The sequence below is a fragment of the Pteropus medius genome, unplaced genomic scaffold (assembly GCF_902729225.1).
Source record: "Pteropus medius unplaced genomic scaffold, Ma_sr-lr_union100, whole genome shotgun sequence".
NCBI lineage: Eukaryota > Metazoa > Chordata > Mammalia > Chiroptera > Pteropodidae > Pteropus > Pteropus medius.
The window spans coordinates 966,453-992,002 of NW_024355109.1; the positions used below are offsets into that span (position 1 = coordinate 966,453).

Below are 25,550 nucleotides of genomic sequence, written 5' to 3' on the forward strand. Positions count from 1 at the left end.
GACTTTGTTTATTTGTGTCCTTTCTCTTTTTCCCTTAGTGAGTCTAGCCAGGGGTTTGCCAATTTTATTAACCTGCTCAAAGAACCAGTTCTTTATTGAATTTATTTTTTCTATTTTTTTTGTTTGTTTGTTTTCAATTTCATTAATGTCTGCTCTACTTTTGATTATTTCTTTCCTTCTGCTGACTTTAGGCTTCATTTGTTCTTCCTTTCTAGTTTTTTAAGATGAAGCATTAGGTTGTTTATTTGGGCTCGCTTTTGTTTTTGGAGATAGGCCTGTAATGACATGAACTTCCTCTTATGACTGATTTTGCCATGTCCTAAAAGTTTTGATATGTTGTACTATCATTATAATTCGTTTCTATGTATCACTTGATCTCTCTTTTTATTTCTTCTCTGACCCAGTCATTCTTCAATAGCATGTTGTTTAATCTCCATGTATTTGTGGTTCTTCCTGATTTCTTTTTGCAGTTGATTTCCAGTTTTAAAGCATTATGATCAGAGAATGTGGTTGGTATGATTTCAAACCTCTCATATTTGTTGAGGCTACCTCTGTGTCCAGTATGTGGTCAATCCTTGAGAATGTTCCATGCGCACTAGAGAAGAATGTATAAGCAGCTGTTTTGGGATGAAAGGCTCTGTAAATGTCAATTATGTCCAGTTGGTCTAATGTGTCATTTAAGGATGTTATTTCCTGATTGAGTTTCTGTTTGGATGATCTGTCCATATCTGACAGTGGGGTATTTAGGTCCCCTACTACGATAGTGTTTTGGTCTGTTTCTCCCTTTAGTTCTGTTAGTAATTGCCTTACATATTTCAGGGCTCTGTGATAGGGAGCATAGATATTAATGAGTCTTATGTCTTGGTGTGTGATTCCTTTTATCATTATGAACTGTCCTTTAGTATCTTTCTTTGCCTTTTTTATTTTGAAGTCTATTTCATCTGATATTAGTACCACTCCTGCTTTTCTCTGAATGCCATTTTCTTGAAATATCATTTCCCACCCTTACACTTTGAGTCTATATTTGTCTTTAGAGCTGAGATATGTCTCCTAGAGGCAACATATGATTGGGTTTTGTTTTTTAATCCTTTCTGAAACTTTGTGCCTTTTTATTGGTGAGTTCAGTCCATCTACATTTAGCACGATTATTGAAATATGAGGTCTTCTTATAACCATTTTATCTTTTGCTTTCTGGTAACTTGATACTTCCATTGCTTCCTTGTCCTTGTGTTTCTCTTTTCTTTATATTGGTTAGCTCTTGTGGGTTTTCCCTCTGGTTCTTCTTGTTTTATGCTATATACTTCAGTTCTGAATCTTTGGTGTGTGGTTACCATTACAAATATGGAAAGGATAGTTATATATATACAGTCATTCATTTTCTTCGGCACATGCTTTATCTTCATTCCCCTTTGCGAATTTGGATCTTTGAATCCTCCCCTTTTCAGTCATTGTTGTCTCATTTTGTCTCTATGTATGCTGTATGTTCATTACTATCTTGCTATAGCAATTCTATTCTTATTGTTTAAGTTTATAATGTCCTGTTCTTAGTAAGGGTTGCACTGTTTCTATTTGCCTGATAGACACTTTACTCCTAATTATGTTTTTGTTGTTGCTGTTGTCGTCATTTCATTTAAGTGAGCTGACCTCTTTCAGTATTTCTGTAGTGCAGGCCTCGTAGTGGAGAATTCCCTCAATTTTTTGTATGTCTGGAAAGGTCTTTATGTCTCCTTCATATCTAAAGGAGAGCTTAGCTGGATACATTATTCTTGCCTGGTAATTCCTTTCATTTAATAGCTTCAGTATTTGATTCCACTCCTTCTTGGCTTGTAAGGTTTGTCCTGAGAAGTCCAATGATAATCTAATGGGTTTTCCTTTATGGGTTACCATCTTCTTTTCTCTGGCTGTCCTGAGAATTCTGTCTGTCATTTATTTTTGATAAATTTAATACAATGTGTCTTGGAAAAGGCCTTTTGGGTTGAGATAATTGAGTGTTCTGTTGACTTCTTGAATTCCAAGCTCCAGCTCATTCCTTAGATTTGGGAAATTCTCTTCCACTATTTGTCTGAAAATGCTTTGTAGTCCCTGCTCCTTTTCCTCGCCTTTGAGAATGTCCATTATTCTTATGTTTCCTCTCCTGATGTTATCAGCTAGCTCTTGTATTTCTTTCATTATTTTTCATTCTTTGGGTTCTCTCTTCTTCCTTCTGATTTATTTCTAGATTTCTGTCTTCACTATCACTGATCCTTTCCTCCATTTAGTCGGTTCACTTTCTCAAGCTTGCTATTTCATATTTCAACTCTTGCAGTGTGTTTTTTATCTCCAGAGGTTCTATTTGGTTCTTTTTGAGGGTTTCAGTCTCCTTGCTCTGCTCATCTAGTTGTTTTTTCAATTCCTGAAAGTGTTAGTATGATTTGTTTCAGAACTTACTGAGTTTTTCAGAAGTACCATTTGAATTCTGTCATTTAAGTTGTATATTTCTATGTCTGTAAGCTTATTTTCTGGAGATTTTTCTTTTTCTTTCTGAGCTGCCTTGTCACCTTGGTTGTTCAGGGTGTTTAATGAACTATTTCTCTGCCTGAGCATTAATGGAAGTGTATTTAGCTCTTTTTTTTTCCACAAAGATTTGTTATATAAAGGTCTCTCTTAAGCCTGTTGCAAAGAAGGCACTTCTCTTTTGTTTTCCAGTAGGTCTAAGGCATCTAAGCCTCTTGGATCCCTGCTTTATATAAATCTTATCAATGCTTTTTCTTTCTTATGATTGTTTAATTATGCTCAGTACTTTCAGGCTCAGTTTTGTCAGTGTTAGCGACAGTTTTGGTAGCATTTGCTCAGATTCTCCTGGGGCTCCGCGGTGTTTGGTTTCGGAGGGTATCGGGGGAGAGGCCCTCTGGGTTGGGGGTAGTGGGTTGGGGACTGCAGCTCAGCCTTGCTTTTGCAACTATGGCTGGTAAATATCAACTGTTGTTTCTCTGCCATCCCGATTCTCTGCTTTCTGCCTTCATGACTGGGCCCTGCCACTGTCCACGTGAAAGTCACAACACTCCCAGGCAGGGCTGTTCAAGGAACCTGCTGCACCTACTCCCCTCCCCCTTCTCCTGCAGGGAGCTCCGGCTGCAAGAGGTAGCTTCTTTATTTTCTCCACTCTACCACCTAACACCCGGGGTTCTGACCTGTAGTAGCTCTTATGCGCAGATCCCACGCTTAGACGTGCTGGTGGGCAGTTTAGGTGTTTTTGTTGAGTTTTAAATGTTTAGCTTATTGTCGTTTCAAGGGGAGAGATCTGGGGACATCTCTCACTCCTCCATGTTTCTCCAAAATCTCCTGAATCTTAACAAACTTTTAAGTGTACAACACAGCGTCATTGGCTTCGGGCACCGTGCATTATAGAGGATCTCTAGAACTGATTCATCTTGCATAACTGTGACTTTGTTTTTACATCATTTAAAATGAAATTATATAAGCTCACTACTTAAAATGTCAGGGAACAAAAATATATCAAAAAATAATTTTCCAAGCTATACCTTCAAAATATCACTAGGATTAATATTTTACCTCTAAACATCAATTTAGGTAATCATAGTAGCATGCTGGCAATGTGACTGCTAAATAAAAATCTTTACTAAAATATTTAACTTCAGAAGTAAACTAATATGGAACTGAAGAAATTATACTACAGATCTTTTTTTTAGTAATGAACAAAGAGTTCAGTCTTTAAAAGTTCCTTCTAAATCTGAAGAAAAAAGTTATAAGATATTAAGTTGTTCAAACTTGTATGCCTTCTGTTTTTCCTAGCTTTATGATATAATGACAAAAATTGTTTATATTTAAGATATACAACACAATGACCTGATATACGTATACATAGTGAAATGACTCATCAGGCTACAATTCTTGATTAGACCTTAAAGTGTGGATTCACACCTTGCTCTGAAAGACATTTTCTGTTTTTCCTTCCCAACCTTTGCCTTGCTCATGTAGAATTTATACTGCCAAAGTTCGTAATGTTGACTCTTGGTGGCCATTGTAGGCATCTTCGTGTTTGAATTCAATTCTGCATTGTAACCTGTGCTTAACCCTTTGCGTACCCTGTCCCTGCCCAGGCGAAGGGCTCATTTCATTGTTGTAGTTGACCAGACTCCATGGATACTTCTCTCAACTTTATCCCCAAGAATTTGTGGGTTCTTGATTCCCTGATGTCATTTTATGTTTAAAGCCATTTGAATATACAAATGACACCTTGACTGGACAGACAACTCTTCAGCTGCTCCTTATTGTAGAATTGCATCTATTTCTCTGGCATCAAACCTTTCTGGAGAAATCATAGAAAAACATGTTACAGGTCATTTTCCTTTTTCGTACACTTTCTTCCTACTGAATCCTCACATTTCTCCTTTTTCTTTGAAGTTTGGGACCTTAATAGGAATGTGCCTCAGTGTTGATCATTTTCTCTTTTTTTAAGTTTTATCATCCATATTTATACATTCAGTCCTTACTTGCAAGGATTTTTTTCTCTAACATTTTATCTTTGTTCATATGCCCTATTTTGAGGAGATAAATGATCCTTATATACTAATATCTTTTTCTTCAAAGGCTGTTTCTCATTTGTTTAGACATTTTTTATATAGTCTACATTTACCTGCCAGTCATGTCCTCATTTCTAATATTGATTAAATCTGTAATCATGTGATCTCGTTTGTTAGTTTCCTTAGTTCCACAATATCCCATATCAATTTAGGTCACTATTTTAAATGTTGGATTTTGTAAGTTAACTCTATTTAAGCAGTTTGAAGAAATGGTGGGAAGCTCATTTTATTTCCTTGTGTTTCTTTTCAGAATCAATTCCTGGTAATTTTTTTCTTTATTTTTATGTTTTGTAATTGTCCTGTCATTTTCTTTTTTTCCCCTTAGAACTATCTTTTATCTATCTATGTTTTATTATGATGAGAACACTTAACATGAGATCTACCCTTCTAACAAATTTTTAATGTGTAAAACAGTAGTACTATTAAGTATAGTGTATTGTACAACAGATCTCTAGAACTTATTCATTTTGCAAATTTTATATCCATCTTGAAATTTTATATCTGATAAGCAACTATTCTGTTTCCCCTCCCCCCATCCTCTGGCAACCACCATTCTAATCTCTGCTTCTATGAGTTTGACTATTTTACATATTGTATGATTCTACTTACATGAGGTGTCTGTCCCACTGTGGCTGGCTTATTTCTCTCCTAGCATAATGCCTTCAGTGCTCATTATGTTGTAACATACAATAGAATTTTCTTCTTTAAGGCTGAATAATCTTCCGATGCAGGTATATGCCACTTTTTCTCTACCCATTAGTTTATGGAAATTTAGATTGTTTTCATATCTTGGCTATTGTAAATAATGCTGCAATGAACTTAGGGGTACAGATATCTCTATGAAACCCTGGCTTTAATTCTTTCCAATATATTCTCAGTAGAATTGCTAGATCATATGGCAGCTCTATTTTTAATTTTTTGAGGAAACTTCATACTGTTTTGCATAGTGGCTGCACCCATTTATGGTCCCACCAACAGTGCACAAGGGTTCCAATTTGTTCACATACTCACCAACACAGTTACCTTTCACTTTTTTTTTAAATAATAGCTCTCATAAGAGGTGTGAAATGACATTTAATTGTGGTTTTGATTTGCATTTTCCTAATGACTAGTGATGTTAAACATTTTTTTACATACCTGTTGGCCATTTGTATGTCATCTTTGGAAACATGTCTATTCAAGTCCTCTACCCTTTTTTTAATTAAGTTATTTGTTTTTTGCTATTGAGTTGTATGAGTTCTGTATTTTATATGTTAACCCTTATCAGTAGGTGGTTTGCAAATATTTTCTCCTATTTTGAAGGCTGCCTTTTCATTTTGTCAATTGTTTCATTTGATATGCAAAAGCTTTTTGGGTTGATGTCTCAGTTGTCAGTCTTTGCTTTTGGTGTCATATTCAATAAATCATTGTCAAGAATGATGTCAAGAAGCATTTCTCATATGTTTCTGTTCACCAATTTTACAGTTTCAGTTCTTACATTTAATTCTTTAATACATTTTGAACGTGTGTGTGTGTGTGTGTGTGTGTGTGTGTGTGTGTAAGATAAATAGACTGCTGCCATTAAAGAAAGAAACTAGAACATGTAACACTGAATTGGAGATGAAATTGTTAGGAGGATGTGATGAACCCTGCGGAAGTTTTCAATAAAGCTTTCAGTGATGGCTTACATAAATGCAAGTAAGAGAGAGATGTTATTGAAATATGGAGGGACAGACTACTTCCTATACAGTGGTGGAATGCTTAGCAAGCTGGTTGCCTCAAGTAATGTGTGGTAGGAAATGTACATTATGACCTTGAAGATGAGGATGTTTCTGGAAGAATAAAAATGTGACCTCATTTCTTCTGCTCATGATTAAAGAGAATAGATACATGAACTAAAGAACAAACTGTTAAGTTTTAGAGGAAATACGATTTCTCAGATAGGTTTTGCTGACCACAGAGGATGTTCATGAAAGGGCTTTGGGAAAAGATCAAATTCAGGATGTAATGCTAAAACTCCTTATTAAAACTTGGGAGAAATTTAAGGTCATGCCTGATGAGTGCTTTAAATCAGCTACAGAGGTTTTAACCCATTTTCCATTTGCCCTGAGAATACTTGCTGGTGGCACCTGCAGCTGCAGCATTTACCCCAAGATAACTCATGGATTATAGTCATAAATTTACCCGCAAAGGTTGCCATAAAATATCTTGCTTTTATTATTATTATTATTATTATTATTATTATTATTATTATTATTAGCATCATTCTGGTATATTAATAGTCTTTGGAAACAAATGACATCATTCTATTTATAATATTCTGTTTTTAGTAGTGATATTTCCATTTACAAAATATAGTAATTCACAATTGCTGAAAATGTCAAATCCTAGAAAATGTAGCATTCCTATGCATGATGTTAAATTAACGCTGGCAGAGAGCTGCATTTTTTTCTCTAAACAGGAAAAGGGTTAAGCATCCTGAAGGCATACCTGCAGGTTTCATGTTTATCTCATGTTTAAGCCCACAACCCTCTCTATTAATAGCAGAGACTCTATCATTTTGAGGACTGTTGTCCACCAGCAGCCTCGCAGAGGAGAGAAAAGCTTGTCTCTAAAAACTGTGGACATGGCTTTTGTGTAATAAAATGGGTTATAAACTGATATATAAGAAAGCCACAAGTTTTTTTAAAAAAAATCAACTTGGACTGGAAGGAACAGAGGCAATCTGAAATGAAAGAGACTTGTGTACCCCTAAACTTCTATGAGCAGGCAATAGTCTAAGAGTCAATAAGATGCAAATATAGAGAATATTCATGGGAAGGGAAGGATGATTCTGGGCAGAATGGAGATCTCAGTGGCTGGAAGCAAGAACCATAGAGAACCAAGAAGTAACATTGGGTCCTAATAGCAAAACTGGAAAGACATCAGGCTGTATTTCAGAATTGCTACAGACAAATTATTCCTGTCTACTTCCCACCCTTGCTCTCCTTTTTGAGTAAGAGTATCTATTTTGATTGTCCCATCCTCATGTCACTGTTTGATGTTGGGTTTGGGGCAGGTGGATACACTGTCTTTTAACTCATTGGTCCTCAGAGAAATAGGATCTGAATCTGAACCTCATCTATGCCTGGACCTGTGTAGATGCAACCCTGGACCTCAAGCCCAGTACTGTAAAAATGAGACTTTTTGTATGTACATTGGGGGTGAGTGAGGAGTACACACAGGAGGAATTAAGTAGTGGCTAGAGCAGGCTGTGACAGTTTTTAAATGTCTGCAAGGTCTTGACATTCCTGCCACTGAGAGGTGGCATTCGTGTCACTTCTCCCTATAGCACAGGGGGCGTTGACTATTTGGGATAATAGGGTACAGCAGAAGTGACCCCCTGACTTCCAAGGTGGTGGGTCTCCACCTTCACTTGGGGGAGGTGTGTGTGGTACCCTGAGCCATCACATAAGGAAGTTCACCTGGAGGGCACCATGGTGAAAGGGAGCCAGGACACATGATAATGGTAACTTGAATATCTTTCAACATCTGTAACTTCTAAGTCATTAGTTAGTCTCTCATATCTTTTCTGTAGTTGTCCTCTTACACCGTCTTCTGGAACTGTAATTATATGTATTTTATACTCATATTCCTTGCTTTTGTGCCACTGTACGCTGATGGTTTATGGAGTTTGTTGATCTTTTTGTGTGTGTGTATGTGTGTGCACTTAAATCAGGATAGAGACAAATTCCATGTTGGTGTTCCCCAATCTTTTCTTCTGCTGTGTGCCATCTTCTGTTAAGCCATTCCAATGAATTCTTCATTCCAAATATTGTGTGTTTTAGTTATAGTGCTTCCATTTGATTCCTTCTGTGGTTTCCCTTTTTCTGCTAAGATTCTCTCTATTCACTCATATTGGCTTTTTTCCTCCAAGAACTAGTATTTATATATAATCCATAATGCATGCAATATAATTTTTATTACATAAGAAAATTATTATAAAATCTTGAATTCTTAATTCCAAAACCTAGGTCATAGGTGAGTGTGTTGTATCACTTTTTTTCCTTCTTGATGATGAATCATGGTTTTCTTTTTCCCTCTGGGATTTTAAGGGTTTTAATTAGATGTGATCTTAAGTACCATGCTAAGTGAAATAAGTCAGTGGAAAAGGACAAGAACCATATGGTTTCCTGCGTCTTTAAATCTCAATTTTTTTATGGCATGCCAAACATTGTCTATAAAAACAGTAGAAAAAGAAACATAATTTATCCCTGAAAAGATTTGTACTTTCTTCTACCAGGGTGTTTAGGCTCAGATGAGCTGGGTCAGGACCTGGAAGCCGTTTAGTCAGCTGAGGGTGGTATCAGGCCTCTCTATCCATTGGAGATATTTCATCTGGGGAGAGCCACATCTGTAACACTGCAGTCTGCCACATCAGCCCTGGTGCAATTGACTTTTACTCCAACAAAATTCTCCTTCCTCTTGTGTCCACCATTGCTCCAGAAATAAAATCACCTTTAGGTGTCTGCTTACCAAGGAGGAGCTCATCTTTCTCTAGAAATTCATTTATTTAGATTCATTTTTATATCCACAGCTCTGTGATCACTTTAAATGTTTTTCTTTTTAATCTGATGTTTTCTTATTATAGTGAGTGTGTACCCTTATATATTCTCAGGAGAAATGGAAATGCCTCTATGATAAAGATGTAAAGTTTAGTCCATATATCACTTTACCTTGTGACTCACTAAATGATCAGGAATAAGGTAATAATGCGTGTGACCAAGAAAACAGAGAAAAGATTAACGTATAATTAACGGTTGATGTAATAGCTGCTGTGAGCCACATACAGACTAGAAACAGTCTCTGATCTCAAGAATCATTCCCTCAAAGAAAAAATTTGATGTAAAATAATGTGTTATAACTAAAGGCTGTATAACATATTGTGGAACCACAAACAGAAAAAGAAATAAGGTGTTTCAGATGCCAAGACCCATGAGAGGGAAGATGTTGAGGGATCCACAAGTGATGGGAAAAGGTACCTACAAATACTATTGTCTGGGCGAATTTTACATTATTTAATTCTATTGATGAAACCTGGGTCTATGCAGTCTTCTAAAACAATGTGATGGTAAATATAGCTGTGTTGCTAATAAGTAGAGACTCTGGGTGAATTTGTTTGTTTGTTTGTATCTTGAATTTTTATCTATGTTCTGCCTTTCTTCTGCCTTGTACTCACCAACAGGTAACAGAGAAACACACAAAGTCCTTGTAAAGAAAACTTTCTTACTTCAGTGGGGGAGGTGCCTTCATAAGGATGTTCATAATGAATTCTGTAGAGGAATGATCATAGAAATTCTCAACCAACTTGATGTTGCATATAACCCTACAACCACTGTGTCTCCAAAGGACTTGAATGTGTTTCTGGTGGGAGAGAAAGCAGCTGGGAAAACAATGGCTATTGAAATGGCAGTGTCAGAGTGGGCAGATGGCAAGATTTGGAAGGATGTCATCTCATATGTCATTTACCTCACTTCTCAGGAAATCAATCAGATGGCCAATAGCAGCTTGGTGGATCTGATCTCCAAGGGCTGGCCCAAAGGCCAAGCTCCCATTGCAGATATCCTCTCTGATCCCCAGAAGGTCCTCTTTATTCTCGAGGACCTGGACAACATAGAAGTCAACCTCAACATGAACGAATCTGCTCTGTGCGGTGACAGCAGGCAGCAGGTGCCAGGATGGGAACTGCTCGCCAGTTTGCTGATGAGAAAGATGGCTCCAGGGTGCTCCTTCCTCATCTCATCAAGGCCAGATTGTGAGGCTGCTGTAAGAGCACTAATGAAGACGACAGACAAGTTTATGACCCTGCAGTTCTCCAATGAAATGAGGCAGAAGTATTTTACCTTCTTCTTCAAGGACAGTCACAGGGCTACGACAGCCTTCAAGCTTGTACAAGAGAATGAAATGTTCATGGACCTGTGCCAAGTCCCCATCTTATGCTGGGTCACTTGCGTTGCCCTCAATTGGCAGATGGACATGGAGGATGATTTGCAACACTTCTGCCAAACACTCACAGATATATATGCCCATTTTCTTGCCCATACACTGACATTTGAGGCTGGAGTTCCTGCTAATCAGTACCCCCTAGTCCTACTGGAACGTCTGTGTTCATTGGCTTTAGAAGGACTGTCCCATGACACACTGCATTTTAGCGAGAAGGACCTCAGATGTGTTGGGCTCACTCGTGCTGATGTGTCCACATTGCAGACCCTCAAGATACTTTTGCCAAGCAGTAACCATAAAGATCATTACACATTTATACACTTGAAAATCCAGGAGTTTTGTGCAGCTATAGCATACATGATGGTATTAACCAAGTGCCCAATCCCCTCGGCCAGTAAAAGATATAAAGAAAGAAGGGAAAGATACAATGATTTTAGTCCAATAACTACTTCCATTTTTGGTCTTCTTAATGAGAAGAGAAGAAATATTCTTGAGACATCCTTTGGCTGTCACTTATTGACAGGAGAGCTCAGGCAATACTTTCTACAGAAAATGAAATGTTTTGGTAATAATTCAAAAGCCATGGAACACCACACACCTTTGTTTCATTGCCTCTTTGAGAATCAGGAGGAAGAATTTGTGAAACAAGTCATGGATTCTTTTTCAGAAGCCAGTGTTTACATTCAAAACAACAGAGATCTGATGGCTTCATCATATTGTCTGAAGTGCTGCCATTTTCTACAGAAACTTAGGTTGAGTATTCAATGCATCTTTGAAAACAAGAAGCCTAATGTGATGCTAACTTCTGGGTGAGTCTTAACATTTTTTGTATTTCCTATATCCCTAAGACCTGCCCATAGTTCTACTGCTTATTTACCATCACAAGACCAAAACCGAAGACCATACAGAACTTTATGTCCAATCTTGTCTCAAATCTCTCTGCTTCAGTTTAATTCAAGGTTTCTGGGTTGACATTGGGGCCAGATAATTCTTTGCTGTCCTGTGCAAATAATTTTAAGCTGTTTTGTAGACACCCACCCACATATATTAGACACCATTAGAACTTTATCTCCTCCCCCAGTCTTTGGACCTTGCCAAATGTCAAAAATGGCCCCTAATTGAGAACCACCAGTTTAACCTTAGTTTTTCAGACCTGTTGTGTGGATTAACTGAAATAATTCTTGCAGATTGCTTAGAGACATTCATAATAGCACAGACCATTCAACGTTTACCATCAATACTAATATTTCTTAAGAGTCACATCTTCTCAGTCAAAGGCACTACACTCAATACATTGTGTTTTGCCCATCTACAAACTCACCAACTACTTTTGTGAGTCTGAGTGTTGCATTTCACACTTGGCCGAACTTTATTTCTTCCTGCCTTATATTGAGTCTGGTCCTCAAAAGGTATTTTAATAAATGTATTATCTTCCAAATGGCTGAAGAATTACATTTTTCTTCCATGTAGTAAAATGAAGAGCCTTGTTTACTGGAGAGACATCTGCAATCTACTTCACACCAGAGAGAACCTCCAGGAGCTGGAAATTTGTAACAGCGAACTTGATGATACCTCAGAAAGGGTTCTGTGTAAAGCCCTGAGACATCCCAGCTGTCAACTTCGAACACTCAAGTAGGTAATATCTCAAACCCTACCTTGGAGATCCCTCTGGAAATAATAGTGCTACCTTCTCTGGGGGAGAGCATTACAAGAAAATAATAACCCCATGTGATAAAAGTAATTCTGATGCATGTACCTAAAGCAGGGAAGGTGGGAGGAGGGCTGAGGATCTCCGAATTTCATGATAATTTTTTCAGGAAAAGATAATTGATGCAAGTTGTCCCAGTGAAAAGTAGAAGCTATAACACTCTGCATTATGTTCGTCCACATACAACAGAACCACCTCCTTCCACACCTACCCCCAAAATGGCCTAAGCATAACAAAGCTTAATTTTCCACTCACATGAAAAGTCTGGAGGTCAGAAGCCCATGACAGATATGCTTTCAGATTCATCTTGAACTAAATCCCTTTGTACTTTTTCTCAGCCATCTTTAATGCTTCCTCGATCAACATGACTTTGGGCCATGACGACTATTGAAACCCCAGCAATTATGATCCCTTCCAGGCAGGAAAAAGGGGGAGGAGAGGGAAAGGGACACCTCTTGGCTTTGGAGCTTCCTTTATGGAGCCTTTCCAGAGCTCTATTTTTGTGTCACTTCTGCTTGCCTCTCATTAACCTGTTCATCTTGTCACCTAATTGCAAAGGAGGACAAAGAAAGCAAGTTGCTTCAAAGATGACTAACTTCAAATTGCTTCAAAGATAATTAGCTTTCCTCCCTGGAAGTCTCAAGTCCACCAGTGGGCCCAGGGGGGCCATCGTGGGTTCCTAACTCTTCTCTCCATATGGCCCTTAGAAAGGTGGTGACCGACATTCTTGAAGAGCCATGTTGTCCATTCAAGATGCTGGATTTTCTAAGTGAAAACCCATTTCAAAGCTTTGAGCAGACGAGCAAGATCTTGTGTGTAACAGCATCCTTGTGGATAGATGCAAGCTCACGGGAGGAAGGTTTAAGGAGAAACACTAATTAAAAGGCTCTTATGAGGATCTGGGAGAGAGAAAATGGTGGCCCATATAGGTGGTAGAGGTTGAGATGGAGAGAAATAATCTAATTCTGCATTTATTTTGGAGGTAGAGCTGACAGGATCTGCCTGATTTGTGGCATTCTTCTCTTGGGGAAGGGGTATTCTCCTTCAGGATAGGTGCTTAGAGACTCTGGGACAACATTTTTTCTTCAGTAAAATTTTGAATTATTAATGCGCACCAGATCCTGTGGATCTATTAGCCATGAGCATGTCATGATCTTTGCTCTCGAGAGATAGAAGCATGGCTCAGTTTTGCATGGGGGTGGGTGTGATTTCTCAGCATCACTCATGGGTACCTCTTAGAGGAAGATCAATGAGGTAAAGACCCAGAGAATTATTTCCAAGTCAGCAGCCTGATTTGGGGATTAGCAGAGGTCATTTGACCTGACTGGGAATCTAAGATTGAGAGTCCTGTGTAAAGAAATAGTCAACACTCAGACTCTGTTCTGGAATGAAGTAGGGCAGGTAGAAAAAATTGCAGAGAAGGTGTGCACACTCTGTGGAAACTGGAGTGTAATGCCCCCCCTCCACTATTTTATCTTCTGCAGGTTGACCTATCTCTCAGTTGGCACCACATTTGAAGACGTATTCAAGGCTATTGTTTATAACCAGAACCTTACTTTTTTGAGTCTGAATTGTATGCCTATTTCTTTAAAGATGTTTTCACTTCTGCATGAGGTCTTAGAAAGTTCAATGTGCAGCATACAGCACCTGAGGTGAGTCACTGCTCAGCTGAACATTCATTGTGTATGAAGGGAAGAACTGGGTGTCAATGTGCATGAGTGACACTACCTGCTACTTCTGGATGCCATGTTCCTTGAAGATTTTTAGCACATGGCTCATTTCTCTTCCACTAGCATTATTCCTGTCATTCTGAGTGCTTTCAATTTCTGTGTGGATGGTCTTTTCTCTAACGTGACTTTGTATTCCCTTTACTTATAGTTCTCTAATGATCTCAACCCTCTCTGCCCATTCTTGGGTATAGACCAGCCTGGTCAAAGCTAAGAGTCTGCCTGATAGAAATATTATGCAAGCCACAAAGATAATTTGAAATCTTTGAGTAGCCACATTTTAAAAAAAAAAAAGGGTAGAAGGAAACAGGCAAAATTAATTTCAATAATATACCTTAACCTAATATATCAAATTATATCAACATGTAATTGATATAAAAAACTATTAGTGACATTTTACCTTCTTTGTGTGGGTGTTGGGGGGAGCGTTGAGTCTTCAAAATCCACTGTGTGTTTTCTATTCACAGAATATCTCCGCTCATGCTAAATTCCCATCATAAACACTTTATTTTGATTTTATAAAATATACAATTGAAAAAGTTGATCCACGACATCATTAGGATGTTTCAAAGTCATCCTAAACATATTATCTCTATGCTCATTCTATCTCTATGCTCATTCTATCTATGTGTTCATTCTATCTCTATGCTATCTCTATGCTCTCTGTGCTCATCCTAAACGTATTATCTCTATGCTCATTCTATCTCTATGCTCATTCCATTCCATGGCATTATAGCATCCTAGATGTCTGTTTACAGCCGTATATTTCTTCTGGTTTCAGCCTTGTACCTAACAAACTTCTCAATGTCTCTACTTTGATATCTTATGGGCATTTCAGATATAGATTTTCTAGTGGCGTGGTTTAGACAAATTAGGTAGGTAGACAATCAGAATGGATCCACCTGACTACTTTGCTCCTTCATTTGCTGCTCTGCATGGTAACCAAGCCATGGTCATCTCTCACCTTAGCTATTCCAGTACCCTGCTGTCTGTTGTCTCTGTCCCCACCTTTGCCTGATACATGAAAAAAAAGTAGAAGGGAAACTTTAGTTTTCAATTTAAGTCAGATCTTGCCATGATTCTGCCCTTTGATCTCCAAACTTAAATGGCTTCCACTCTCACTCAAAATAAAACCCATCATTTCACCATGGGTGGCCCTGGTTAACACTATGACATGTCTTCCACTCATGTTCTATTCACTTACCCTTTGAACCACCAAGCCTACTCCTTTCCTCCACCATAAATTCTCTTCCCTAGAGATTCAGAGCATGCCACCACATCTCTCACATTTCTGCTCAGATGCCACTTTATTAGTTGGTACTTCTCTCACTAACTACTTCATATAAAAGTTGAACATCTCCTTTCCTTTCTCTACAATTTATCCCTTTTTTTTTTTTTAAATAGAACTGACCACTTACGAGACACATTACACAATTGGTCATTTCTTTATTTACGCCCTCCAGAATTCCATCATATTTCCTCTGTTTCTTTATTGTATCCTAGGAACCTAGCATAATGCCTAAAATATGGTAGACAGTATTGGTTAGTTGACTATATGATGGTCAGCAAAGTCCTCACTAAAGAAGTGAACTTTGAGTGACAAGCTAAAGGAAGTGAGAGAGAACCACACAGATATGTGGAGGAAGCATGTTAATCAGAAATGACAGCAGGAGCATGAGAGCCAACATATGAATATGCTTGGAGAACCTAAGAAAGAGTGAGGAGACAGGCAGATGGCATAGTATGAGCAATGAGTAGAAAATTAGACAAAGCCAGTAAGGTAGTTGAGAGCCAGATTACGCAGGTCATTATAGGCTATATAGGAGAAAACACTGAAAGTCGCTTGAAATGTGATGGTAAGCTGAGTGTCCTGATCAGGTGAATTACTTGATCCCTGCTATTGAGTTCTGAAGCACAGCCATGGATGCCATGTGAAGACGTTGCAAGAGGGGGAAGAACCAACCGCCCATGCATATCTTCAAACTTACCCAAGTGTGAACTTTGAGAACTGGCACAGGGCAAGATTTAGATTCAGGAGGATCCATTCATTGCCCATTTTAAGTAGGTGACCTCTCACTTGTTTGTAGTTAGTTTTCCTTAAAAGTGGGATGACCTGGGAAACTGGGCAGCCTCATTTTATCTCTGTGTATTTTTCTCATAGCTTGATGAAATGTGACTTGGAAACTCATGCATGTAAAGAAATCGCCTCTCTCCTCATCAGCAGCAAGCTGAAGAAACTGACCCTATCCAAAAACCCACTGAAGAACAATGGGGTGAAAATCCTATGTGATGCTTTGCTCCATCCAGACTGTGGTCTTGAGTCACTGGTGTAAGCCAGCTTAGATAAGCCCATTATGTAGAAGTTTGGTCCTGAGCATTAATGTCCAAGCTTGTGGTCAAAACATAATGAGAGAGAAAGTATAGTGGCTGAAAACATGGTATTTAGAGTCAGCCAGGTCTGAGTTATCATACTTTTTTTTTTTGGTATTTCACTATTTTTGTTTGTTTGTCTTTTAGTTTGCACTTCTTGGAGTATCTGTGTTATTATTCTTGTTGGGCAACCAATTTTCACCACAATGTTGGCAAAAATATATGTAGCTTTTCTCAGCTTGCATCTCGCTGTCATGGGATGGAGTCACAACACTCTCAATCTTCTGTCTTTGGGGAGAGAGTTAAATATGGTGCCAGGTAGGTTCCAAACATATCTGGGCCATAGCAACTGACTTGATAAGAACAGGAAATTTATAGTTACTTTAACAATAAGTAACTATGATTGATGTCTCGTGGGATGTGATGTTATTGAGAGCACAAGGAAGAATGCCAAGGAAAGAAGAAGGTATGGTGCTAGATTGCCTTGAAATAGGGACTTCTGTTTTCTAATTTCTACTTCTTTCAGGTTGGCAGACGATGGGCTGTGTCTATGTTTCTTATTTGTTCCAATTACATAAGAGAATCTTTTTCTCTGTTCTGGAAAAGTTGCTAGAAAAGCAGACTATCTCACATGGTTGAGACATGGCAAAAGATGGGGAAAATATGGCAAAAGTAAGGCATAAAACTACAAAAATACTAAAGGAAACAAAAGAGACTAAGTAGCCCAGTACATTTTTAAGTGTAATAAAAGCAATGCATTAAAAATGTACCTTCTCATGAGTCTGTTTGTCTTGTTGGTTTTTTGCTTTCAATTTAATATCCCACAAATGAGTGAAAACATATGTTTCTCAACTTATTCTGTCTGACTTATTTCACTTAACATGATTACCTCAAGATCCATTTATTTTGTCACAAATGGTAGTATTTCATCTTTTCTTATGGCTGAGTAATATTCCATTGTATGTATATACCACCACCTCTTTATCCAATCATTCGTTGAAGGGCACTTAGATATGAAACATTTTTCTTTAAATTTTTTTCAATCATTTGAAAGCATAAATACCATTCTTAGCTGATAGCTGTACAAAACAAGCAGATAACTAGATTCAATCCCTAGGATGTGTTTTGCATGCCTTTTTCTCATGTGAGAACAAAAACCTTTTTTTTTTTTTACATAGAAGCTAGAGATCCAGGTTGGAAATGAGTAAACTTCTGATTAATGGGAGAAAATTAAAATTTAAACTGTGTATACTACAAAGTGCATTTCAAATCTAGGACCAAAAGGCATTAGGAATGCCTTCTGTGTTTACCTTTCCTCTGTTTTCAAAAATTTCCACAGTTCCTATGTTGTAAGCAGCAAAGTCACCCTTTTAGAATAATGCAATTTAAAAACTGTAAAGAATAGGTGGATTAAATGTAACCAAATATATCGAACAATGAGGATACCAAGTTGTAGAAGTAATTTCTATAGGGTTATCCAATTAGTAGGAGTTTGATTTTTTTCATGCCCCATTCTATATTATCCAGCCCCATGTCTCCCTCTCTGTACTATTTCAGGTCTTTCAAATTTTTCTTCCCAGGAAGAAATTTATGGATAGAGATCTGGGCTATCCAGCAGAAGGCATAGAGACATGTGTGGATTTGGGACAGATGGTCAGATATGATCCTCTTTCACACAGTTAAACTGTGTTATTGACTCAGTGCTTTTTTTTCCCTTGTAATTCCACGCAGGCTACTCTTCTGTTGTCTCACTAAAAACTGTTGCAGCTCCCTTGGGAGAGCCCTCATGTTCAGCAAGACTCTTAAACATCTAGATCTGAGTGCAAATTACCTACAGAATCATGAAGTATTGGTTCTAACTCTGCCCTTACTGTTTCCAACCTGTCAATTACAGGAGCTGGAGTAAGTCTTGCCATGGCTTTCTTGGATGACTGTTGCTACCATGTAAGGGTTTTGGGTGGTGTTGGCAACAGAAATGAGAAAAGTCATTGACAGTGGTGTCAGGGATGACAAGTGTTATATAAGGGATGTGAGAATGTGTGCTCTCTACAGTATGCAGCATAAGAGCAGGGTAAGATTTTTTCTGGCAAAATCTTTTAGCTGAGAAGTAGCAGAATCTGCAAAATCCCTTAGATTGTCATTCGTCACATGGAGAGGTGTTCCTGGGCCAGGCCCAGCTGGACATGCCATGGGGAGGTGCTGCAGAAGGAGGGCATCCAGAGACTCAGCTCTGACCTGGCTTACATATTTGTGGGGAAGGCAACATCTTTTGAAGCAGGCTTTAGTGAGGGCATCTTTATTGAGAAATAGACATTGGAAAAGGGGTATGTTGGGAGTACAGCTGGGGGAGGTGGTCATGCCTGAGCCACTAATATGGGCCAATAATACTATGCCTCTCTGTGAAGCTAACTCAGTTGGATTGGGATGGCCTTTGACCAAAATTTCCAGGATGAAATAATTAATAGCCTTCTCCAGCCTTCTGAGTGTTTGTCCTCCATGATGCTAAACAGACAACTTTTTCATATTCCTCCAGAGATGCTGAGCTGTCGTTTGTCTGAAAAGTTTTTAAATTTTGTTTATTCTTTAGAGTTATTGACTTTGAAGTAGTTCTTTGAAAATGTTCCATCTCGAATGTGTTTTTCTTTTTTTTGGCTCATAAATATGAGAAAGCTAGACCATCTCCTGTTCATAAAGCAGTAACACCGTGGCCTGTGAGCCTCCTGAACCAAGTCCTTCATAGGTTTGTATCATAACATAACCAACACTATGGTATATGGCGTTTATCTCGAATTTCTTTCTGCCTTGCACTTATAATTTAAATCCAAGGTTCTATCTAATTTTGTGGGGATAGGCAGGTTGAGGATAACAGAAAATTCTGGGGGAAAATAACTCTCATTTTTTCTTGCTTTGGCCTTTACTTTGTGCTCAGTAGTTTGAGGTAAATTGACTCAATGCTGTACACTTTGTCTGTTATGAGTTAGATGGTAAATATCTTGGGCTGTGGATTATGTGGTCTCTGTCACAACTACTCAACCTAGCTGTTATACCTCAATAGCAGCCATGGATAATACATAAATGAGTGGATATGGCTGCATTCCAAAAAACTTTATTTATAAGGGCAGTAAGTTGGCCCAATTTGGCTCATAGGCTGTAGTCTGCTATAGATTCCAAGCTCTCTTCTGTCACCCTTCCAAAGGCACCTTTACTATAACTTTCTATTTCTTCTATTGCCTACCCTAACCTATGTTGGAGCTGTCACAGGGCCAATAAAACCCTGCATTGTTCATCATAATTCCCATCCCTCTAAGTTTAAAATAAAGATAACAGATATATGTTATCTTTATTTTAAAATTACAACAGTAGTTGGCAAGCCTTCGATGCTCCATAACTATTGAATGAATAAACTGGATTTCCCGGTATCTGCTTCAGTCTCCAAGTATTCAACAAACAATGACTGAATGTGTATTGGTCACACCAAATTAGATAGAACCATGGATTTAGATTATAACTGCAAAGCAGAAAGAAATTTAAGATCAGTCCTAGGCCATAGTTTTGGTTATTTTCTGACACGTCTATTAAGTGATCTAGTGCAGGAGTCAGGGGCCATAATGTCACTATTTTATGACTCTTGTAGGTGGTTGGGATACCTCAGTAAACAAAACAAATATCCATTTCCTAATGGATTTTGTGTTGGCTTGAGGAGATAGAAAACAAACAAAACATAAGTAAACCATGCATTGTGTTAGACCAGGGACCAGCAAACTGTGGCCCAGGGGCCTAATCTGCCCCCTCTGCTCGTTTTTGTAAATATAGTTTTATTAGAATACAACCATTCACTTACATGTTGTCTATAATTGCATTTGTGCTACCATGGCAAAGTTTAGTTATTGTGACAGAAGCTGTGTGGTCCATACAGCGTAAAATATTATTTGGCCCTTCATAGGAAAGAGTTGTCAACTCTTGCATCAGATAGTAAAAATTGCTATGAAATTTTTAAAATTTTGTTAAAGTAGATCAGCATATGTGTTCAGGAGTGCTAATGGTGGAGTGTGGCCATCTTAAGCAAAGTCAGTCAACGTAACCCTTGGTGTCAAGGAAATTTGAGCAAAAACTTGGAGGAATTAAGAGACGGTCATACAGATCAACAGAGGGGTGTCTTCAAGCAAAATAAATAGCCAGAGTAGAGGCGCTAACATGGGAACAGCCTGCTTTGCTCAAGGTATATTAAGAAGGCCAATGTGGTGAGGCAGTGAGGAGAACTGCAGTAATAGACAATGTGGAAGAAGGGACATGAAGTGGCAGATCACAAAGGAGCATATGAGCAATTGTAAGGACTTCCTCTGAGTGAGAGGAAGAGCCATGTGATATGCTCTTAGTTATAAAAATGATATGTTCAGTTCTTCTCAGTGACATTGGTTTTTGACATGAGTACGGGAAGGCAGAAAAATGAACAATGGAAGTGATTGCCTAAAATAACTCTTTGGAGCTCAAGCTCAGTGTCACAAAAACATGGATTAAAAATGTCATCTGTGTCTTTAGACAACACTTAGTGTTCTGGCTTTGGCTTTCCTGTTTGTAAAATCAGGATGACAAGAGCCCTGTGACTACTGTGTGAGTTAATATGACTAACAACCTTGAATACTGCTGATATAAGTTTTCTATAAACAATATTGCTCTTGTCCCCACAATGAGTCCCCTGTTCATGGACATCATGAGAGAGGTACAAGAATATTTATCACTTTATGATATCGAACCTTTGAGAAAGGTGGTCGTGATTCCATCTCATATTTCTCTTCTGCAGGCTTTCTGGTTGCTTTTTTACCAATGATGTCTGTCAACATATTGCTTCAGCTATGATTAATAATCCAAACTTCAGGAGCCTGGAGCTCGGGAGCAACAATATAGGGGATTCAGGAATGGAGGTGCTGTGTAATGCTTTGAAACATCCCAGCTGCAAGTTAGAGAACATTGGGTAGGTCTCTGGGGGTGGAGGGAAGCTCCTTGTTTGGAGTTTGGAAAAACTTAAGGGATAAAAGGAAGTGGGTTGAGAAATGAAAACTCTCAGACGTAACGATCTGGTGTTTGAAAGGCTGCTCTATGGGTTGGCAGGTTATTTTGTCAAGAACTTGTGCAGATATTTGGTAAAAGAGTTCACACCCATGTGCTCTACCTGCCATGCCTCTCCAAGGATGAGGCCCAATATCACTGTGCATCTCATTACTACAGGCTGGAAGAGTGTATGTTAACCAGTGCCTGCTGTGCATCTCTCACCTCCGTTCTTAAGAGCAGCAAAACTCTGAAAAAACTCAATCTGCTTGGAAATAAGTTGGGTGATGAGGGAATTGTGAAACTTCTAGAGGGCTTGGGACACCCAGATTGTATACTCCAGACAGTTGGGTAAGTTGGACTCTTATCTTCCTTGGTGATGGGGACAATTCCATGTTGAGATGGGTGGTCCAAGACAGACATGCAAGATGATGACAAATGTTTCCAGCTTCAAATACCTAAAAGAATAAGAATGGTCTCTGTTGGAATGTTAAAAATATCCATAGGGTATTTAGACCAGAGGACCCAGTCGATGCTGAGTAAAAAGTGACAGTTGGTATGACTTGTCATGCTTAGCATAGGAAATACTTAAATATACGATATTTTTAATCCCATCTTCCTACTTTCTCCTGCTTGGATGTATCTTTTATTACTAGAAAAGGGCAGGGGGGAGTCCATTTTCAGGATGTCATTGTGTAGCTTTAAATCCTGGGCCATCCAATGCTTTCTCATAGAGCAAAAATCCTCTGCCTTTCTGTATTTGGTGACTATTGCTGTGTAACAAATTACCACAGATTTGGTGACTGCACCAAAATCCATTCCCACTGACAGTGCACAGAAGTTACCACTTGTCTTTTTGATAACTGCCATTCTGACAGCTGTGAGATACTTTGTGTGGTTTTGATTTGCATTTTCTTTTTTGTTTCAATTTACATTTTTTCCAGTTTTATTGAAATATAATAGACAATTAGTTGCTCGTATTTATATTGTACAATTCAATGAGGTTTTTTTTTCAATTATAGTTGGCATATGATAATATACCAGTTTCAGTTGAGCATACTGATCAGAGATCCACATAACTCACAATCACCCCACTAAACCTAATACCCTTCTTCCCCTTTACATATTTATTACAACATTAACCATCTTCCCCATGCTACACTCAACATCTCCATGTCTATTCTGCAACTATCCATTTGTACTTCTTAATCTCCTTTTTCACCATTCCCACAACCCCCATCCTATCTAGTAGCCCTCAAAATATTCTCTGTATCTATGTTTATTTCTGTTTCTGTTATTGCTGTTATTTATTTTTTTCCTTCGACGCCACATGTATGTGAAATAATGTGATATTTGTCTTTCTCCACATGCCTTATTTCATTCAGCACAATACTATCTAGGTCCATCAAGGCAATATCTTTTTCTATCCTCTTCCTTTTAGTCTGTGTGTGTCTTTTAATCTGAAGTGAGTCTCTTGTAGGCAGCATATGTAGGGCTCTTGTTTTCTTATCCATTCAGCCACTCTATCTTTTTGTTGGAGCACTTAATTCTTTTCCATTTGAGATACTTGTTGATAGAAATGTAGTTATTACCATTTTTATTCTTGTTTTCGATACATGTTTTTTCTTCTTAAAGAAGTCCCTCCAACATTTCCTGTAATACTAACTTGGCATCGATAAATTCTTTTAGCTTATTTTGTCTTGGAAGCTCTTTATCTGTCTTTTGACTCCAAATGATAGTTTTTCTGGATAAGGTATTCTTGGTTGTACATCCTGGGTTTTCAGCACATTGAATATTATGTATCAAGCCCTTCTGTCCTGCATAGTTTCTTTTGAGAAATCACCTGCCATTCTTATGGGTGCTCCCTTGTAGGTAACTAACCACTTTTCTCTTGCTGCTTTTAAGATTCTCTCTTTGTATTTAACATTTGGCATTTGAATTATGATGTGTTTTGGTGTGGGCCTCTTTGGGTTCCTAGTTTGGGGGGCTCTCTGAGCTTCATGGGATTTTATGTCTGTTTCCTTCACCAGGTTAGGAAAGTTTTCCATCATTATTTCTTCAAATAGTTCTCAACATCTTGTTTTTCTTCCAATATTCCTATGACACAGATATTTTTACATTTAATAGTGTCCCATAGATCCTTAAGTTATTATTATAGTCTTGGCTGCTTTTTTCTTGCCATTCTATTGAATATCTTCCCCATCCTGTATATCGGTGGTTCAACCCTCTTCTTTATCCACTCTGTTTATTCTATCTAATATACTCTTCATCTCAGATGTGTTCTTTGTTCTGACTGGCTCCCTTTTATAGTTTCCATTTCCATTTTTTATGGGTTTTTTGATCTCTTTGTTAAAATTCTCATTGAGTTCATCTATACACCCTCACACTGGGAGGGAGGTGGGCTCACCAGAGGAACAATGGACACCTCTGGCACTTCTGCCTGGAAGACAGCCTCACCTCCGGCCCTCACTCCGACAACTCAGAGTCTCTCTTGGAAGTCCCTGGTGCCCCCTGTGCAACTAACCCAGCACTGGTGCTCAGAGTGAGCAGATCTGTCGCTGCAAAAGTCTGCTCACAGACACAGCCCCGTTAAGAGGTGTCTGCAGCTGCCAGCTGCTGCTGCCATAGTCTCTGTCCCACTTAGCCACCCCTCCTACCTTCTACCACTGTAGGCTGATTAATTATTTTTCTCCCTACTTGTAGTGCTTCTGTTTATCTAGATCCCAGTCAACTTTCCTTGCTGTTTGCTCTGTGTTTCTGTCACAACTTTGATTTGGTCACAGGAGGAATGAACAAAGCCTCTATCATTTATGTCCCTTTTTTCTTTCTCCTTGATTTGCATTTTCTTGATGATTGGTGATGTCGAGTACCTTTTCATGTATTTGTTGGAAATTTTAATATCTTCTTTGGGAAAATGTCTGTTTTGGTCCTTTGCCCATTTTTTAACCGAGTTTTTTTGTTTTGTTTTGTTTTTGCTATTGAGTCGTATGGGTTCTTTATGTGCTTTGGATCTTAATCCTCATAGACATAAGTATTTATTCTTCCTATTGTCCATCTCCTTTCACTAAAATGTAAGTTCCATGATGACAAGTATTCCCCACTTCAATGTTATACCTTACAACCTGGGTGCTCAATAAAAGTAAATTGGAGAAATAAATATATTTCAGATTGTAATGGTATCTGTATCTACACGCTAACTGAAATGTTCACATGCAGAGAGGGCACAAAGGAAACAAAAGTGACTCTGAATCCCCCTCTTTGATTTGAAGAAATTGGGTACAATGTGATGATCATGGTCTCTGGATAAGTGGCCCTCTATACATTAACCATGTAAACATATTTTAGTTAAAAACTTTGACCTTTGGTGTTGTAGTCTGTAAAATCACTCATGGTATCATCTGTTGTGAGGATATAATTGCATGTGCATGTTAAGTATTGAGCATTGAGTTGCACAGTACCTATGTAGTTCATGTTGACTTGAATCTGTACTCCAAGTGGAATTCTTGCCTCATCAATGCTTAATGGAGACCGCTCTGTCTACTTTAAGAATGAGGGTTTTCAATCTAGACCAGATTTTCCTTTTTCCTCAGAGGTCACGTGAGAGACTCCCAAGAATACCCAAAGATTAACATATGGGGAATGAGTCGTTGATGCCACAAAGTCAAAATACAATATGTAGTATTCACAGAATTCTCCCTCTGTATTTTCCTCAGGCTTCAAATAAATGATATGGATGTAGAAACCATGAAGCTACTACTGACTGTAAAAAAGAAAAATACCAAACTGGTCTTCATTTCTCAATCTTGGGCTAAAAAGGAAGGCAGAGAAGTCAGCAGTAAGCTTGGTCATCTAAGTCTTCCTCAGTCAATTCCAATGGTGCCCAACCTGACTTGGCATCTAATCTCTCGCCACATGCCCAGAAAAAGTTTAGACTGGTGAAGAAGTCTACTACAGTTTCTCAGCAACTCCCTCAGTCATGTTCTACCTAAAATGTATTTGACATAAATCATGACCATGGCTGGGATGCAGGAAAATCAGAGTTATGGTTTCTCATTTGTATTTGTTTTGTGACTTGATCAAGTCAATGACTTTATAAAAGTTTCTACACTGTCCACAAGAGTAATGAAAGCATTATATGAAGTAATAAAAAGTCAA

General features: G+C 38.3%; 1 protein-coding gene across 1 annotated transcript in view; it reads left to right on the forward strand.

Annotated features, from left to right (window-relative positions):
- The window catches only part of NLRP11 (NLR family pyrin domain containing 11), a 31,615-nt gene extending 6,289 nt beyond the window's left edge, over positions 1 to 25,326 (forward strand). The window contains exons 2-10 of the mRNA XM_039857157.1: positions 9,881 to 11,353; positions 12,015 to 12,176; positions 13,737 to 13,904; positions 16,141 to 16,308; positions 18,081 to 18,251; positions 21,151 to 21,321; positions 21,576 to 21,746; positions 25,109 to 25,230; positions 25,316 to 25,326. Coding sequence (XP_039713091.1) covers positions 9,881 to 11,353; positions 12,015 to 12,176; positions 13,737 to 13,904; positions 16,141 to 16,308; positions 18,081 to 18,251; positions 21,151 to 21,321; positions 21,576 to 21,746; positions 25,109 to 25,230; positions 25,316 to 25,326 — 2,617 coding nt within the window. The remainder of the gene's footprint in view (positions 1 to 9,880; positions 11,354 to 12,014; positions 12,177 to 13,736; positions 13,905 to 16,140; positions 16,309 to 18,080; positions 18,252 to 21,150; positions 21,322 to 21,575; positions 21,747 to 25,108; positions 25,231 to 25,315) is intronic.
- Positions 25,327 to 25,550: the final 224 nt, after the last annotated feature.